At 38.9% G+C, this 19,232-nt stretch overlaps 2 protein-coding genes across 2 annotated transcripts; both read right to left on the reverse strand.

The window, feature by feature from the left end:
* Nucleotides 1-3,989: 3,989 nt before the first annotated feature.
* On the reverse strand, nucleotides 3,990-6,225 carry LOC311282774 (uncharacterized protein; the record flags this gene model as incomplete). The annotated part of the gene is made up of 6 exons (XM_084396782.1): nucleotides 6,029-6,225; nucleotides 5,641-5,748; nucleotides 5,506-5,559; nucleotides 5,166-5,282; nucleotides 4,985-5,089; nucleotides 3,990-4,108 (listed from the first exon to the last, which is right to left on the reverse strand). Exons 1-6 carry the CDS (start codon nucleotides 6,162-6,164, stop codon nucleotides 3,990-3,992), a joined length of 639 nt encoding a protein of 212 aa, XP_084252908.1. The 5' UTR covers nucleotides 6,165-6,225.
* Nucleotides 6,226-9,236: 3,011 nt separating this feature from the next.
* On the reverse strand, nucleotides 9,237-18,873 carry LOC311282985 (uncharacterized protein). The gene is made up of 5 exons (XM_084397117.1): nucleotides 18,449-18,873; nucleotides 18,082-18,189; nucleotides 17,947-18,000; nucleotides 10,845-10,884; nucleotides 9,237-10,654 (listed from the first exon to the last, which is right to left on the reverse strand). The coding sequence occupies exons 1-5, from the start codon at nucleotides 18,582-18,584 to the stop codon at nucleotides 9,832-9,834; spliced, it is 1,161 nt and encodes a 386-aa protein (XP_084253243.1). The 5' UTR covers nucleotides 18,585-18,873; the 3' UTR covers nucleotides 9,237-9,831.
* Nucleotides 18,874-19,232: the final 359 nt, after the last annotated feature.

A 19,232-nucleotide genomic window follows, 5' to 3' on the forward strand; every position in this document is an offset into this window, starting at 1 on the left:
TTGATTCACGCTCTCCAGTGACGACACCAGCTGATTAAATATGTAGAGCACTGAGAAGAAGACTAATAACGTGCAGACGAACAACATATGAAGATACCGCAGTGTTTTATAACTAAAAGAGCAGCCATGGAGATGTAAATCAGGCTTGCTCATGAATATTAATGAGGTGCTTCGAAAACTTCCTGGAGCCTTCAGTCACATGACCACGTTTTGTCCAGTAAAGGGTTGAGGAGCCGACCAATGAAAAGTTCCCAGCATGCTCCTCTCATGAATATGATTAAATACTTGCTAACTCTGCATTATATGTTAATATAAACACACCACAGTCATTACATATAGAGAAACTAACTTATATTACTGATATATGACAATATGCAGCAAATGTTAAAAGAAAAGCATAGACTTTAGTTTGTAACCAGTGCACAGAAAGCCTGTAGCTTCAATAGGAACAAATCAATGTCCTTACACTCACTGATCCTTCTGGTTCTGACAATGTGATGATTGGTCTGATCACGTGTGTGCGTGAAATGTGCAGCCTCTGTTACGACTGAGCACATCGACCTTCTGATCCAACAACCAGATAATAAAGAGAACATGATAGGGTGGATGGATTACATCAACATGAAAAAGCAATGTTCAAAATATAGCTCAATTGATTATATTTGTTATGGATGACTTAGCTCTGGCAATGGGAGAGTAAGCTTTATGATGCTTTGAATCATTGAATCACTTGCTTCATGAACTGATTCAGTGATTCTCAGCGCCACTCTGGTGACTCCTGCTGGTCAGAACTGTGTAATTACAAGCAGAAACACGCATGAAAACACCTTTTACACAATCAATTTAATGCATTTAACTTTGTCTAGCTTTATAATATGTGTTATTTTATTAAATTGTAGGGTTTGTTTCGTTCGTTTTATAGACAGCTTGATTAATCAGAACAATAAGAGACTTTTAAATACAACTCTTTATTTTTATTATATAAATCTGTCACAAAAAGTGTAACATTTTTACACACATCAATCATTGGTGAGCTATATGCTAAAGTATATTTGAAGTAATGAGTTTAGGATAGAGGCAGCAGAGCCAGGGGTTGTTCTGTAGGCAAACGCCAGAGACTTGAAGTTGATGTGAGCGGCAACTGGCAACCAGTGCAATTCTGTGATCATTCAGTATTAAGATTAATAATAATAAAGCTCATTTATGTCACTTTTTGTAGACAAACTGTGGCTTCAAACCTTTCATCACAAACAAAACCTATGCACCTTTCCACTGTTAATGTTCATAAGAAGAGAAATGTCAATCATACAGCATCATAGAGAGCCTGTTATTACACTATATGTGTTCATCAGAGAAATGTCATGTTGAAGGAGGAATGAAAGCTGACAGACACAAGCAGAAGCTCAGCATTCACTTTACTCAACTATATCGTCTTCTTCCACACAGCTCTTACATCAGTTGAACATGTAAACACATCAGCGCCACCTAGTGGACATGAATATTATAGCAATGCAATGGAGAGAGTTCAACAATAACACAATTATGAAGAATAAAACAACAGTACATATACAAACAAACCAGCATTCAGTAAATCACATGTGCAGTAAAGCATATGATGATAACGGCCTGATATTGAGACTATTTCTAATGTTTTGAGAACATCATAAAAAACAGATAACATTGAACGAACGGTCTATTAGTGTTACTGGAAGAACGTTTGTTCATAACTTTGAGAGAAACTTGTTTGCTGGGTATAAAACACTGGTTAAAACTTTTATCATATAACTGACACTTGTCTGGTGCTCCTGTGGGGTTTAATCGTGTAAGATATACAAAATGGATTAAAAAATATATTATTTATAAAATAATATAGTCTATGTAGTTTAGTTGAAGCAAGTCTTCCTAATATAAAAGCAGTTCAATAGAGAAAACAAGAATTTGGTCACTTTTAAGGCTATGGGCCCTATCTTACACCCGGCACAATGCAGCGCCTCGCGCGACCAAGTGTTTTCTGCTAGTTTCAGTCCGACGCAGTTTTCATTCTCACGTCCTGCGCCGCGCTGTTTAAAGGAACACGCCACCGTTTAAATAGGGCTTATTCACCGTCTCCCCACATTTAGATAGGTGGGCAATGCATTTTTGTCTCAGTGATAACACGCAACACCTTAATACTAATACCAGCTAATATTCACGCTGGTATGTTGACGGAAGTTGGGGGATTTTTTTTTATCACTTTTACTCACGACATGCTATCCGGCAACAAAGGATTCCATTCATTATGCTAAGCTAAGCTAGCGGCGGCGCTGCCAGACTAAGACAATGCATTCACTGAGACAAAAATAGCAAATGCATTTGTGCCCATTTGTTCATGAGCTGCTGGTCTGAGAACGAGGTGTGTGTTCTGGAGCATTGTTGGCGCGTTGCTATTTTGAGGCAACAGAAATAGATGCAATATTTTTTTTGTTATTTAAAGAGCGCGTTAGTAATGTGCGCCTATAGGCGGGTCCACAACACGCGTACACTCTGCTTATTACACACACACACTCTCTGCTTATTACACACACACACACTCTCTCTGCTTATTACACACACAGGGACGCACAGTGGCACACAAACATGCCAAATATTAGAAATATAAGAATTATAATGTAAAAGATTATTACTGTGTACATAAAGATATGGTGAATCCGGCTTGTCCCGTAGATGTTCTTTGACCTCGTGCACGAGCAGATCCGTTTCCCCGCTAGAGACACATGACAGAGTTGCAAACTCTGTCATGTAAATAGCGAATCCGCCACGGCACGAGCGCAACTGGCATTTAAAGGGAATGGGAGACGAGACTCTTATTGGTTTAATGCATGTAAATCTCAAAACACACCCATTACTCATGAGAACAGGGACGACCCTTTTAGACCAGCGCCGGGAGCACCGACCATTTATCCCAATTTACTACCATAACATTCACTATCATATTCTCTTCTGATGTCGGCCTCTGACAGTGAAATATTTCAGTGAGTGTATGATGGAGCTCATATGATCAACAGTAAACACTCACACTGACCTGATATAAACACACATGTGATCAACAGTAAACACACACACTGACCTGATATAAACACACATGGGATCAACAGTAAACACACACACTGACCTGATATAAACACACATATGATCGACAGTAAACACACACACTGACCTGATATAAACACACATATGATCGACAGTAAACACACACACTGACCTGATATAAACACACATATGATGGACAGTAAACACACACACTGACCTGATATAAACACACATGTGATCGACAGTAAACACACACACTGACCTGATATAAACACACATGTGATCGACAGTAAACACTCACACTGACCTGATATAAACACACATGTGATCGACAGTAAACACACACACTGACCTGATATAAACACACATGTGATCGACAGTAAACACACACACTGACCTGATATAAACACACATGTGATCGACAGTAAACACACACACTGACCTGATATAAACACACATGTGATCGACAGTAAACACACACACTGACCTGATATAAACACACATGTGATCGACAGTAAACACTCACACTGACCTGATATAAACACACATGTGATCGACAGTAAACACACACACTGACCTGATATAAACACACATGTGATCGACAGTAAACACACACACTGACCTGATATAAACACACATGTGATCGACAGTAAACACACACACTGACCTGATATAAACACACATGTGATCGACAGTAAACACACACACTGACCTGATATAAACACACATGTGATTGATGTGATGATTATAAGAGGCTGAACTACACAGCATTATTCAGCATTATTCAGCATTATTCAACATTATTCAACATTATTCAACATTATTCAACATTATTCAACATTATTCAACATTATTCAACATTATTCAACATTATTCAACATTATTCAACATTATTCAACATTATTCAACATTATTCAACATTATTCACTGGGTTCCAGCTGAGGCTGATTCATGTCAAGTAATAAATTATCCATAGATTGGGACCTGGGAATTACTTTATCTTCATCTTCATCTTCAGATGATATATGATATTTGAGATCTGATGTGGAGCAGAACAAAACATCCGTCAGAAACTGAATAATATCGTGTCATAAATCTGTCAATCTGTACCTTTAACTTTAATTGTATGAAGGATCAATAATTCAACATGTTTGACACTCATCATAATAAAGTTCACATGTATATTATGTAGAGGATATGTGGGATAATTGTTCATTTCTGTGCATTGTTGTATAGACACAAACTGTGAAGTTTTCATCACAAACTAAACTTGTGCACTTTTCCACTGTTAATGCTCATAAGAAGAGAAATGTCAATCATACAGCATCATAGAGAGCATGTTATTACACTATATGTGTTCATCAGTCAGAGGAACTCAACAATAACACAATTATGAAGAAGAAAACTCATGAAACAGTAAAAATGCAATATGATTTTGAGAAGTCGCCATAAAAACTTCATCAAAGAAATGCACTAAGAATGTTTTACTTGCGTTCCCATTAAGATATGAAACATTAAAAACATTAAGAGAACATTCCATATTATCGTTCTTCAAACATTATGGGAATGTTACTTATGAATATTGAATATTCTGAAAGAAGTAGCAAAAATAAAATAAAAAAACGTTAGATGAACATCCACCTGAAACGTTTCAGAATAAAAGCTCCATTAATGATGTATAAATAATATTTAGTGCTGATGTTCTGAGGACATTATTAAACACCAGATAACTCTGAACAAATGTGTAATGTGATTTAAATAATGACAGAAAATAATACAAACTGTGAGACGATGTGGAGATTATGATTGTTTGCCTCAGATCTGTCTATCAGTGCCTTTATAAATGTGTGTAATGCAAAACCACTGATGGAGAAAACAAGCATTTGTGGACTTTACACTCAGAAGAGAAACTGACCTGCATCAAAACTAATCAGAAAATCCACTGTGGGTCTCAAAAGAGGAACAAGAAGTGAACGTGACTCTTCCCATTCAGAGCTACTCGAGGATGACGGTGAGAAGACTGAAATGAAAAGCTCAGTTAGTTTAAGATTATAAATAAATGCTTTGATAATTTCATATACTAGTGTAATGCATACGTCCACTGGATGCTGTCTCTGCTGCTGTAACTTCATCCTCATGTTTAATGCCGAAACCCAGTGTGTGATCATCCTCCAGTGTCTTCAGATCAGAGTCGTCAAGTTTAGAGTTTTTAACTGTGAAGAAACAGCGAACACAATAATCAAAAGTATTTTACACTCATCATAATAAAGTTTCAAGTTATATTGCCACAAAATGAAGCACAAAACTCAGAAAAAAGAAATGTCAACAAAAAAAGGTCTGATGTGTGTAAACGCTGTACTCATGTTATTATAAAAATGTTCGTAATGTAAATCCACTGATAGAGAAAACAAGCATTTGTGGGATTGTGAAGCTGACCTGTCGACTCGTGAACAGGAGAAGAGTCTCTCGGGCGTTTCTCTCTAACGGAGACTGAAGTGAAAAGGTCAGTTAGTTTAAGATTATAAATAAATGCTTTTAATCATGTCAAATACTAGTGTAAATAATGAATACTTCTACGGTGTACTGCTATAATATGATCTTCATGTTTAATGCCGTAGAAACCCAGTGTGTGATCATCCTCCAGTGTGTTGAAGCGGTAGCAAAGAATAGTGTCTTCAACTGTGAAGAAACATGAGGAACAGCGAACACACACACACACACACACACACACACACACACACACACACACACACACACACACACACACACACGATATCAACTGTTTCCCTCATTAATATGTGCTTTCTGAATTGTTATTTATTTGCTAACTTCTCAATCTCAGGCTTCTCCATAAATAAGAGTTGAATCTACATTTAAATACAGATTTTCTTTATTAACATCACAATCTCCTTCACATATGTTAGCTAATGTACACAGAAGACTGAAGTGTTGGACTTACGTTGGTCTTCAGGAATGAGTTTTCTCTTTAACTCCTGCACTGTGGTGTTCCTGAACTCCTCTTCAGAATTCGCCACAGAAACTCTTGTTCCCAGGTCTCCGTTGACCAAATGTGTAAAGTTGATCTGGAAACTCATGTTGAATGTGCTCGAACTTTAACTATATTCCCTCAGGATCTAGTAATAACTGAACTGATGCACACAGTGATGATAGTTTCACTTTCTCCGTTTAAACTCGCCGGTGTGTGTGTGTGTGTGTGTGTGTGTGTGTAAGTGTCCAAACCCTCTTGTCTTTGAAGTGCTTTATTCTTGCACACACAGACATCAGAGTTTTGACATCAGATGCTCCTCAACAGATATTCTACTGACTAGAAGGAACTTGGCAACTACAAGTCAACTTATTCTCCTAGCCCGAACCCTAACACCTAACCCTAACCAGTGATGTAGTGGAGGCTAAACGCACGTAAACGCCGTTTGCGCACCTCCCAAAATTCGGAAATAGCGTTTACCCGCCTTCATAGTGCGATTATCCACCTCTCAAATTTCACGTTATTTGAGCGGACTTTGCTTTTCCAGTGCGTGATCGCCGATCGGTACATGATTCGAGCATTTGGGCCGTTAACGACAGAACTGAGCAGAGAGCACCGACACACACACACACACACACGGAACAAAGAGAACGGCACAGACACGAAGCAGAAAAGTTTCCTTCTGTTACGACAGCAATCTGAGAGGCCGCACAGATACACCGATGCACAAGCAGTTAATGGGGGATCACAAGACCATTGTCCACCTGAGTAGCCTCTGTAAGCTTAAATTGTGTGATTTAATTAAAGTTGACAAGATGGCGCCTGTGATTCATTCGGCATGCCGTCGGTCTCTGTTTGTCTTTTATGTTTTAGTCCTGTTTTTAGCATTATTGGTACAGCGAGTCAGCTCTCTCCAAGTGTAGGAGCGTGATTTTCTACTATGTCTTCGAGAGTCGGCGGTGGAAGCTTACAGAGGCTACTCAGGTGGACAATGGCCTTGTGATCCCCCATTAACTGCTTGTGCATCGGTGTATCTGTGCGGCCTCTCAGATTGCTGTCATAACAGAAGGAAACGAAATAGGAGAAGCGGCAAGCGCGGGGTGTGGTGGTTGTAACAGTCTCCCTATCCACTCTTAGTGAGACATGCTACAAGATCATTTTGAGGGAGGGACTCACAGACCAAACCCTTTTTTAAATATATCCAAAGATAATTGTAGTTGCAGAAACTTGATGGCGTGTCTAATTCTAATTGTTAATTAATTAGACAATTAGTCTAATTGTTGCCTTTGGCTTGCTCAGTTGGGGATATTCTGGGGATATCTAATTTGATTTTATCAATAAATTCCACTAGAAACAAACCTTGTTGTATTATTTTAATTTAATACTGTGAAGCTGCTTTGATGCGATCTGTATTGTGAAAAGCGCTATACAAATATACTTGACTTGACTTGACTAATTAAAACATGGGGCAAATACCAGTCCTTTGCTCTCTTTTATTTTAAGTTCAGGATGATTAAGTCTTGAGTAACTCACATGACATGAAGTTCATGGATTCACATGATGTAAATGGACAGGTGTTAATGGATGGACAGGATGAACTGGATGGTCTTAAGTCACTACAATACAATAAAGGAAATCAAACTCATATAGTTCATCAGTAAACATATCAAATAATGAATCCAAATAATGATTAAATATCCAATCCAATCAATTCAAATAAACAAATTCAAACAATACAATTGGCAAAACAAACTTACTTAACGCATCCTAAGGAAAGGACTCAAAGAACATGGTTGAGCTCATTCAAACACCCACACCTCGCCAGTGCAAGAGGAACACAGGAAGGAAGTGAGGTCTACTTATAGACCTTGACCAGGGGGTGTATGGGTAATGTAGTCCACTAGATTTAGTAGTGTAGTTTGCCTGGAATTGTGGGATATGTAGTACAAATATGTATATATTGGAAAAAAAGGTAAATAATTAATGGGCTTGTTCGACTTGAACCGGCGCTGCACAGACCGATCGGTTTATGACATAAAATTACCGCGAGAGCAATTCAAAAGCATAAGGAGCCGTCTACTTTCTATTCACTCTCGCGGTCCTTTGATGTCATTCATCGATCGGTCTGTGCAGCGCCGGTTCAAGTCAAACAAGCCTAAAGAAAAGGGCCGAATTCACAACATATGGGTCTCCCCCCGTCAGGCGTGTGTGTGTCCTGGCTATATACTGGCTGGATATTCTTTATCCTCAGACATATTCCCTTGAAGGTATATTTAATACCAGGCCTGAGCTAAGCTGCTGATGTAGCCAGGGTTTCTGCCCTAGGGACTGGAGTCACGACGACCGCTAGGACGGGGAACTATGACTCTGGATCAGTGGCGGAGTGGGCATTTGTTCCCCATTAGTGTCCTAGAACACAGTGTGAGTTCCCATTGGAAAGGGAACATATCGGGTTACACTGTAATCATGGTTCCCTGAGAAAGGGAATGAGACACTGCGACTCGCTTCATGCTTCCGGCATTCCTGCCCACGACTCCTTCAGACACGGAAGAGAATGACGTGTTCTACAAGCACTGTATTTATACTCTGGTCGAACCAGTCGTGACATCATAGGCCAATGTTATTGTCGTGTTCTGACACCGTTCATGCCGGAGTCGTTCCCCATTAGCGTCCTAGTGTCTCGTTCCCCTTCTCAGGGAACGTGATTACATTCGTAACCCGAGACGTTTTGTTTACATACCTGTCATCGTGAGTTGATTCGCGCTCTCCGGTGACGACACCAGCTGATTAAATATGTAATCCAATTCACACAAAATTAATATGGAAACTCCTTGAAAAAAGTTCTTAGAATTCAGAATCTGAAGGATATTTATCCCAATGGCAGTGATTATTTTGTTTTAAAGTAACTCAAGAGAATGGTTGCATTATAGCATTCTAAACTTAGTCGTAATTGTTTCAGTTTGAGAGGGTGTCCAGGGTTTACTCTGCGTCTGATATAGTGGAAACGTCTTATGCAAATAAATTATTAAAGAATGATTATAAAGGACAAAAATCATTATCAGTAATTTAACCCTTACACCAAAGAGTTACAAGACTGAATATATTGTAGCTATTTCTTGGTTGATTTCAAACATCCTCCTTTACTGTTTACTTTTTAAAGATCACACAATCTGGCCGAATATGTTGTTGAGATCAGATGTATATTTATTTAGAGTGCACAAGCTTAATTTTGCAATCCACATCAGCTGGAAAACATTGATTCTTGCTTCATTTTTACTTTACAGTATAATTCAGTAACATACAAAACAAAAAGGGCAATGAAAATGAACGGCCGTAGAATTTCACAAGACACAAAGAGAATCCAAACTCCAGTGAAAGTTGTTCATTTACAAAGACCGTTCATCCAGTTCACCCAGAACCAGAAAACAGGGAAACAAGTTTGACTGAACATTCAGAGCTAATAAAAAAATAAAAAAGTGAATACATTAAAAATTAAAAAAAAATTAAATACTATGGAAACTACAGTATTTAATCACATATTTGACTTAATTTTACTCCCTATCTTCTGCAAATGAAAATCTTTGTATGAAACACTAGTCCTAAAAGCATGAGCAGATCCACAGTGGAAAATCTCAGAATGTGTAAGCATTCGCTTTCTATAATTCAGCACACACTGCTTGCAATGACCACACACTTTCTGTGTGATTTTATACACTTTTAAAGATTTCAGTTTAAAGAGTGTCAATAAATTGATAATACCAAGTTCAAGTATAATTTCAACTGATCTGTAACTCTTTGTTAATTTCGTCTTTGGCACTTTTAATTTCATCCAGAATCTCCTGAAGTTGATCAGCGGTTTCTTTCATCTGATGAATAAATTTCAAAGTTTCTGATTTAAATTCTTCTGCTTTTTTATTTTCTTTGTTATTCATTTCAGAGAGCTCTTTTTTATCACAATAAATACTGTACACGTCAAGAGCAAGAAATAGAGCTGAGATTTTGCCAGCTACTTTCCCAACCACCTTAAGAGTTTTAGCAGCTTTTGCAGCTGTTTTCCCAATTTTAGAAGTTTGCAGTATAGTTAAACGTTTAGTAATGCTGTTAACGGTTTTCACGGATATTACAGGTGTCTTTATTGCCTTATTTACCACAGAAAACGCTCGCCCTGCCTTCTGAAGCTTTTTTACGGTTTTAGAAATTTTATTCAGCTGATCAATCATTGGCTTGATTGTATTCTGGAAATCGTTGAGGATCTTCTCAATAGTTGCACGTAGTTCTCCCTGCTGCCACATGTTAGAGATGTTCGCTTGTGCACCTGTTAGTCCTCCAGCTATTCCGACTACAACACCAGAAACAACTAAAGAAATACCAAATGTGAAATATGCTCCCGCTATAGCCGTGACTCCTCCAACGACTCCAACACATGATCCCCATAAACTGCGCCTCGTAGTGGCTTCGTGCATGGCTTCAAGATCACCAGTGATGCCTTTCAGTTCCTTTATTTTGCTATTGAGCGTTGAATGGTTTTCGTCATATTCGGAGTTCAGTTCCTTAATGCTTCCTTGCAGTTCATTTAGATCCTTAAGAGCTTTGAGTTTCCTGAAACATCAAAACTTTTGTTTAGAAGTAGACAGCACTATTTTTATATTTGCTTAATCTGTTTTATGATTTTACCATGTATCACCACAAAGAACAAATATGCTATTGATCATTATGTAAATGTATAATTGATAATAATCCATTAATTATAAAGTAAGATCAAGTCAAAGCTTTGAACAGAAATACTCACTGCAATGACATCGACATCTCGTCCGGCTGATTTATTTCACCTGTGTAGGCAAGGCAAGTTTATTTATATAGCACATTTCATACACAATGGCAATTCAAAGTGCTTTACAGAAGAAATTAAAATAATAAAAAGAAATAAGAATAATTAAAACAGTTTAGAAAAATAAAATAAAATACAGTACAGTACAAACAGTCGGACGAGCATTGGCACAGTGCTCATTCAGTAAATGCATAGCTAAACAGATGTGTTTTGAGTCTGGATTTGAATGTGACTACAGTAGGAGCACATCTGATCTCCTCTGGAAGCTGGTTCCAGCTGCGGCTGGCATAATAGCTAAAAGCGGACTCGCCATGTTTAGAGTGAACCCTTGGTATTTCTAGCTGATATGATCCTAATGATCTGAGTGATCTGTTGGGTTTATATTCAGTGAGCATATCTGCAATGTATTGAGGTCCTAGGCCATTGAATGATTTATATACCAGTAATAATACTTTAAAGCAGGAGTCGGCAAATAACTTTGGCCGCGGGCCAATATTTTTTTTAGCCAGTAGATGGCGGGCCAGCTACACGGAGTAGGGATACAAATTAAACCGCTTAAAATACATTCTGTATTCACCCGCTTTATATCCCGACCTGACGGGTCCGCAAAATTTAGATCTCATTTCCAGAATCTCACATTCAAATGTCTCTAACGGAAAGAGAGAGATTAAGTAGCCTATAACAATTATAGGCTAAATGCTATACAAAAATTGTGTTCGTGTCAATATAAATATTATTTTAACATTGTACTGACAGCAGAGAAAAAAATGTCACAGAAAAAAATAATGAAATATAAATAACAAATAAATATCAAATCACTCAAGCAACATAAATGAAAACCATATTGCCCAACTGACAAATGAAGAAGGCTATTTTCTGCCAAACTATTTCAAACATCCTTGCAAAAAAAAAAAAAAAAAAAGAATGTTGCTGACTGACAATGGTTTCAGTACCAAACAGCTCCTCAGAGCTAGGTGTAGCCTAGCCTGCAGGTGGTCAGAATGAAGTGCGGATGCGCTGTCAAAACATGTCGGGAGTCAGCTATTGTCAGTCAGATCGCCCGCTCTGTCCAAACTAGGTAGCCTACACCAGAGTTCTGACCGCTACCGTCTTTATACTTTAAAATAGAGTCCTGCACGGGTTCGGGTACCCGACGGATCACCCGCAAATTTAGCTCAAACGGGTGAAAAATATAGATTTCCTATGCAGATAATGACTTGGGACTATATTAGGGGGAAGCACAGGCGAGGCACTGCTACTTGGGCACAGAGATATCACGCCCTAGTAGCAGTGCTTCGCCTGTGCTTCCCCCTAATATAGTCCTTAATATATAAGTCAGTATCTGCCTAGGAAATCGCCTAGTGTTAATCTGCATCGCTATTTATACTTGTTGTGAATACACAGGCCACAAGAAGTAATTAGGTGTCTTTTTAAATTTTTTTTATATTACTTTTACTCAGGACATGCTAGCTAGCAACAAAGGATTCCATTCATTATGCTAAGCTAAGCTAGCGCCGAGCCTGTCAAACTAAAACAATACATGCACTGAGACAAAAATGCATTTGCCCACCTATCTAAATGTAGGAAAGACGGTGAATAAGCCCTATTTCAAAAAACGGTGGAGTGTTCCTTTAAAATCAATCCTAAATTTAACTGGGAGCCAGTGTAAAGACCTGAGAACTGGTGTGATGTGTTCATGTGTTCTGGTTCTGCTCAGCGTTCTGTATGAGCTGCAACTGTTTTATGTTTTTTTGGGAAGGCCAGTGAGGAGTCCATTACAATAATCCACCCTGCTGGTGATGAAAGCATGAACAAGTTTCTCTAAGTCTTGTCTGGAAACAAAGCATCTAATTCTTGCAATATTTCTCAGATGATAGTATGCTGATTTAGTTATTGCTTTGACATGACTACTGAAACTAAGTAACCTAAGAAATCTAACCAAGATTCCTGACTTGATGTTTAGTTGTTTGACCCCTAGAGTGAAGGTATGCGTTCACCTTGAGAACTTCATCTTTGTTTCCAAACGCAATGACTTCAGTTTTGTCTTTGTTTAACTGAAGAAAGTTTTGACACATCCAACTGTTGACTTCATCAATGCATTGGCACAGGGAGTCAATGGGGCTGTAGTCGTTAGGCGATAGGGCTAAGTAGAGCTGTGTGTCGTCTGCATAGCTGTGGTAAGAGATTTGGTTCTTTCTCATTATTTGGCTCATTGGGAGCATATACAGGTTGAACAGGAGTGGCGCAAGAATTGAGCCTTGAGGGACTCCGCATGTCATGGATGTCCACTCAGACTTATGGTCTCCTATACTCACATAATAACCTCTCCCATCTAAGTCGAGTAGTACCAGCACTGATAATTTGCCTGAATCAGTATTTAAGCGAATATCATTTATTATCTTTATGAGCGCTGTCTCTGTGCTGTGGTGCGGTCGGAAACCAGTATTTCAAATACTTTGAAAATTGTCAAAGTATCCATTCGAGCATAATAATTTGTTCAGCTGATTGAAGACAACTTTTTCAATGATCTTGCCTATGAAAGGAAGATTTGAGATCGGTCTATAGTTGCTTAATATGGTCTTATCCAGATTGCTCTTTTTCAGGAGGGGCTTGACAACTGCAGTTTTCAGGGAGTTTGGAAAACTCCCAGAGAGGAGTGAAGCATTTACCACTTCTAGAAGATCTGCTTCTAAACTGTTTAACACACTTTTGAAGAAAGATGTGGGAAGTGTGTCAAGAGCGCAGGTTGATGTTTTAAGGTGCTGTACGGTTTCTTCCAAAATGTTGCCATCAATTTCTTTAAAGTCAGACATAGTAACTACTTTCTCAGGTGGTCTGATCTGTCTGACCCCAGGGCAACTCAAGGATGTGCTGATCACCTTTCTGATATTATTGATTTTCTCAGAGAAGAAAGAAGCAAACTCACTGCACTTGCTGTCTGAGAGCATTTCACTGGGAATCTGGCTTGGGGGGTTTGTCAGTCTCTCTACAGTAGCAAAAAGAGTGTGTGTGTTGTTTAAATTGCTGTTTATAATATTTGAGAAGAAAGTCTGTCTAGCTTTGCCTAGTTCCATATTAAAAGCATGGATGCTGTCTTTGTAGATGTTATAATGGACTACAAGTTTAGTCTTCCGCCACATGCGCTCTGCTTTTCAATCAAGGAGAAAATCAACAGAGTCTGCAGATATGCTTGGTGTTAAGGATATAGCCTTCATAAATAATACACTAGTGTTCTCATTTAAGCATCTCTTCTTAACAGACACAGATCTAGCTTCAGTGGCAGGAGAGATCAATGTATCAAAGAAAATACAGAAATGATCGGGACATTGCTACATCCTTTCACTTTATTTATTTATTTTAGGACAGTGCACATTAATCAACATTACTGTAAATGTGCCAGTGTTAGCCAGCAGGCTAATTTTCAACTGTAGTCCATTGGCAAGATGTTATACTAGGCACATGATGGCTAAAAAAGAACATATTAAATCACACAGCAATTGATATACAACAATAAAACATAATGCCATAGCACTGGCTCCATTAAAACATAAAATCATAAAACATATAACCATACAGCTCAAAAGCCAGTCCTTAAGATGGTGTGTGAATGTATGGTGTGAGGTGGAATTTCTAATGTCCACTGGCAATTGGTTCCATAGTTTAGAGGCTCTCACAGAAAAGCATAATTGGCCAAAGGAACTGGACCTAAGAGGGACTACACAGTCCCCTCTTAAGGCAGACCTCGTGGTTCTGCTGCTAAATGACTTCTGCTGTATAAAAGTGCTGAGTGGTGGGGGAGCCTTCCCATTAATAATCTTAAAGATTAGGCATGCATCACTGTGTTTTAAAATATTTTCCCAACTGAGTAGGTTATATTTGTTAAGAATATTACAGTGGTGGTAAAGTTTGGGTTTTTTGTCCAATACTTTAAGTGCTTGTTTGTAAAGTGATAAAATAGGCCTTAGTGTTGTGCTACATACCTGGGTCCAGCTTGTCATACAATATGTTAGGTGAGGAATTATCATAGTATTCATGTATAGCTTTGCTACAGGTGTTGTCAAACAGTTCCTTATATACCTAAAGTTCGCTAGGTTATATTTGGTTATTTGCACTACCTTTCTCACTTGATGTTTAAATGATAGAGTAGAGTCAAGAATAATGCCTAGATATTTAAACTGTGTAACTGTTTGAATGACCTCCCCAGACACACAGACATTGGGTTCACAATGAGATACAGTGTTGCTTTTGCTAAAAAACATACAGACTATCTTCTTAACATTGAGATACAGCTGTGAGCCAGTAAGCCATTTACGTACATGTACCATTGTATCGCTGAGCTTGGCAGCAGCTTGAGCTTTAGTTTTCGCATGAACATATATGACTGTATCATCAGCATACATCTACACCTCACATCCAGTGCACACTAATGGCAGGTCATTTATGTACTGTAGATGCTGAACAGAATAGGGCCCAGGACAGATCCCTGGGGTACACCCAGTTCCTCAGGGGTGGTGATGTCTCACCATTAACTCTCACATACTGAACTCTATTTGACAGGTAAGATCTCATCCAGTCAGTAACACTGGTTGAGAAATTAAAATAAGACATTTTGTGGATTAGTATTTCATGGTTGACAGTGTCAAAAGCTTTTTTCAGATCTAAGAAAATTGCTCCAACTATGCCTCCTTTGTCCAATTTTGACTCGCCAACGAACTGCCCTAGATTGACCAGCTCTTAATAAGAAACTACATAAAACAGCCCTATGATCGGATAAAGCTATTGGGGTCATTTCAGTACTGCAAATATCATTGAAAAGAGTTTTGGATGAAAAGATGTAGTCTATTCTTGAAAATGATTTATGACGAGATGAAAAAAAAGAAAATTCTCTGGAAGAAGGATTCATCATTCGCCATGTATCAGTCACTCCATAGTCAGTAGACAATTTCTTCAATGCAATAGACGACAGTCGCTGATCTCTGCTTTCTGTTACCCCTGTTCTATCAATATTGTGAAGCCATACAGCATTAAAGTCACCCCCTATTAACAACTGGTACTCTGGAAGATCTGTTAATGTAGAAGCCAATGAATTATAAAAGTGCTGGTCGAAGCAATTTTGAGCGTAAACGCTCATCAATGCAATTTTAATACCATTGTAAGCTATTTTACAAAAAGTAAATGTGACTCTTCAAGTAAATGTGACTCTTGAATAAAAGCAAAGTGGATATTCTTTCTAAAAACAAACTTCATAATGCGTATGCGCTTCTGGGGAGAATTAAGGCCTCGTGCATTCCATGACATTTCATTGATACTATACTCATATTTATTCATGTTGTAGTTTTGCATATAAATATAAAGGAACCAGACAAGAACAATATTTGGTAAGGAACAAAGTCTTGGTAAGTTATGTCAATGCCTCTTAAGTCAGTCTTACCCTTCAAAGTTTTTCCCCAAACCAATGCTTTCAGTCCTTCAGGGAAGCAACAAACTTTTCAGCCTCGCTCACCTCCTGGAAAGTATAAATATCTTTACCCCGCGAGAGCTTGATTGTAGCTGGGTAAAGAAGAAAAGCCTCGAATCCATGGGAACGAGCCTAATACATAATATTATAGCACAGCTTCCGACGCCTTGTTGTAGCCTCGCTGTAGTCTGCAGTAAACGTCAACAGGTCGCCATCCACCTCAGGAGGGCTTTTCCTCGCCTCGCCAAGCAGGCGGTCTCGATCCGTGAAGCGGAGGCAATTAATCATAAGTGGACGAGGACGTGCCTTTACAGAACCATGCGTGGGCGGTTTCCCAAGGCGATGACACCTCATCAGCTCAGGCAGAGAGGGTTCGAGGACAGGGAACCACACCGCAATCTTCTCCATCAGGTAGGCGCGGGCGTTCGCCCCTTCAGCTCCTTCTTTGAGGTTGAATACGAGCAGGTTATCCCGGCGTGCTCTGTCCTCCATCTCAATTAGTTTGGCTTCGTAAGTTTGTAGGTTCTTCAAGCATAAGGCGGATGATTTTTCCACATTGGCAGTACGCTCCCGAAGGTTCACTGATTCAGTGCGAATGATCCTTATCTCTTCTGTATGCCGCGAAAGAGTTGCGTGCATATTGTCAATTCGTTTCTCAAGTCTATTGAAACGAGCTTCTGATTTCTCGTCGGCATCATGGAAGTATTTCGCCATGGTCACCTCCATTACTTTCACCAGAGCCGCATTTTGCACACCGAGCTCTCCCTGAAGTTCATCCATCACGCTTCTCTGAGCAGCAATGGTTTGTCTTGTTTTTCGCATTTACTCCTAGCTGTGCTTTGTAAAGTTAAAGTTCATTCATAAAGAGTGGAGAACTGTGACCGCACAGACAATTAATTATCTTAAGTTTGCGGAAGGTGGACCCGAGGTATACTATGCTGCCGCCATGACACCGGAAGTCAAAACAAAACACAAACAGCCTTTAACCGTGAGTCGCTCAAGCCGTGGAGCACCCCATACCACCTCGGTCATAAGTGACTTTTAATGGCTTGGTGGGTAACGTCAGGCTTTTAGTGATGATGCTACAGTACCTCAGCAAAGAGATAGCTCGCAAGCGTCTCTTCAGCCCGAGGCATCATCACATAACCTTGGTGCTTAACACCCATAACTTTTCTGTAGTCTGATGTTTGTGGATTAAACACACGAGATGATAACTACAGTCTCACATAATCATCATAAATATATTAATACTGTGAGCTGATCAGTTAAAGTGTGATTTCATTCAAACTTACTACCATATAATTCACTATATTCTCTTCTGATGTCGACCTCTTAAAATAAAATATTTTATTACACAAATGAATTTATAATAAACACCTCATGGAAATATGAAAAATATAGTAAATGTTCCTCTTATTGATATCGATGTTATTATAAACAATGCCCTGTTATATTGCCATAAAATGAAGCACAAAACTGATGTGTCAAAAAATGTCAAAAAAAGGTCTGATGTGTGTAAACGCTGTAAACATGTTATTGTATAAATGTTTGTAATGCAAAACCACTGATAGAGAAAACAAGCATTTGTGGGATTGTGAAACTGACCTGTCGACTCGTGAACAGGAGAAGAGTCTCTCTGGCGTTTCCCTCTAACAGAGACTGAAGTGAAAAGGTCAGTTAGTTTAAGACTATAAATAAATGCTTTTAATCATGTCAAATACTAGTGTAAATAATGCATACTTCTACAGCGCTCTGCGATAATACGATCCTCATGTTTAATGCCGTAGAAACCCAGTGTGTGATCATCCTCCAGTGTGTGGTGGCGGTAGTGAAGAATAGTGTCTTCAACTGTGAAGAAACATGAGGAACAGAGAACACACACACACACACACACACACACACACACACACACACGTATCAGAGAGTGATGGTGTCCTCATTAAGATGTGCTTTCTGAATTGTTATTTATTTGCTAACTTCTCAATCTCAGGCTTCTCCGTTAATAAGAGCTGAATCTACATTTAAATACAGATTTTCTGTGTTAACATCACAATCTACTTCACATATGTTAGCTAATGCACACAGAAGACTGAAGTGTTGGACTTACGTTGGTCTTCAGGAATGAGTTTTCTCTTTAACTCCTGCACTGTGGTGTTCCTGAACTCCTCTTCTGAATTCGCCACAGAAACTGTTCTCCTCTCCAGTCCGTGTCTCATATTTATAAAGTAGATCTGGAAACTCATGTTGAATGTGCTCGAACTTTAACTATATTCCCTCAGGATCTAGTAGTAACTGCACTGATGCTCACAGTGATGATAGTTTCACTTTCTCTATTTAAACTCGCCGGTGTGTGTGTGTGTGTGTGTGTGTGTGTGTGTGTGTGTGTGTGTGTGTGTGTGAGAGAGAGAGATAGAGAGAGAGAGAGAGAGAGAGAGAGAGAGAGAGAGAGAGAGAGAGAGAGAGAGAGTGTGTCCAAACCCTCTTGTCTTTGAAGTGCTTTATTCTTATACAGACATCAGATTTTTCTGCTGTGAAAGGAAACGTTGCCTCGACCGCTTCTAAGAAATGGTCAGGATGTCGATGTGACGTCTTCAGCTCATACATGACACACAGTAATTTTCCACTAAACTATTGTCTGTTGTCACATTTAAAGTGGTCTCATTTCTGATACAGACGTTCTGAACCAAGTGTTTTGAAGGTGTTATGGCAATTAATTTTACTTCATGTAATGTATGTGCTTGCATGACAACAGACAATAGATTAGTGGAAAATTACTGTGTGTCATGTATGAGCTGAAGACGTCACATCGACATCCTGACCGTTTCTTAGAAGCGGTCGAGGCAACGTTTCCTTTCACAGCAGAAAACTCTGATGTCTGTATAAGAATAAAG

The sequence above is a fragment of the Rutilus rutilus genome (assembly GCF_951802725.1).
Source record: "Rutilus rutilus genome assembly, chromosome: 23".
Taxonomy (NCBI): domain Eukaryota; kingdom Metazoa; phylum Chordata; class Actinopteri; order Cypriniformes; family Leuciscidae; genus Rutilus; species Rutilus rutilus.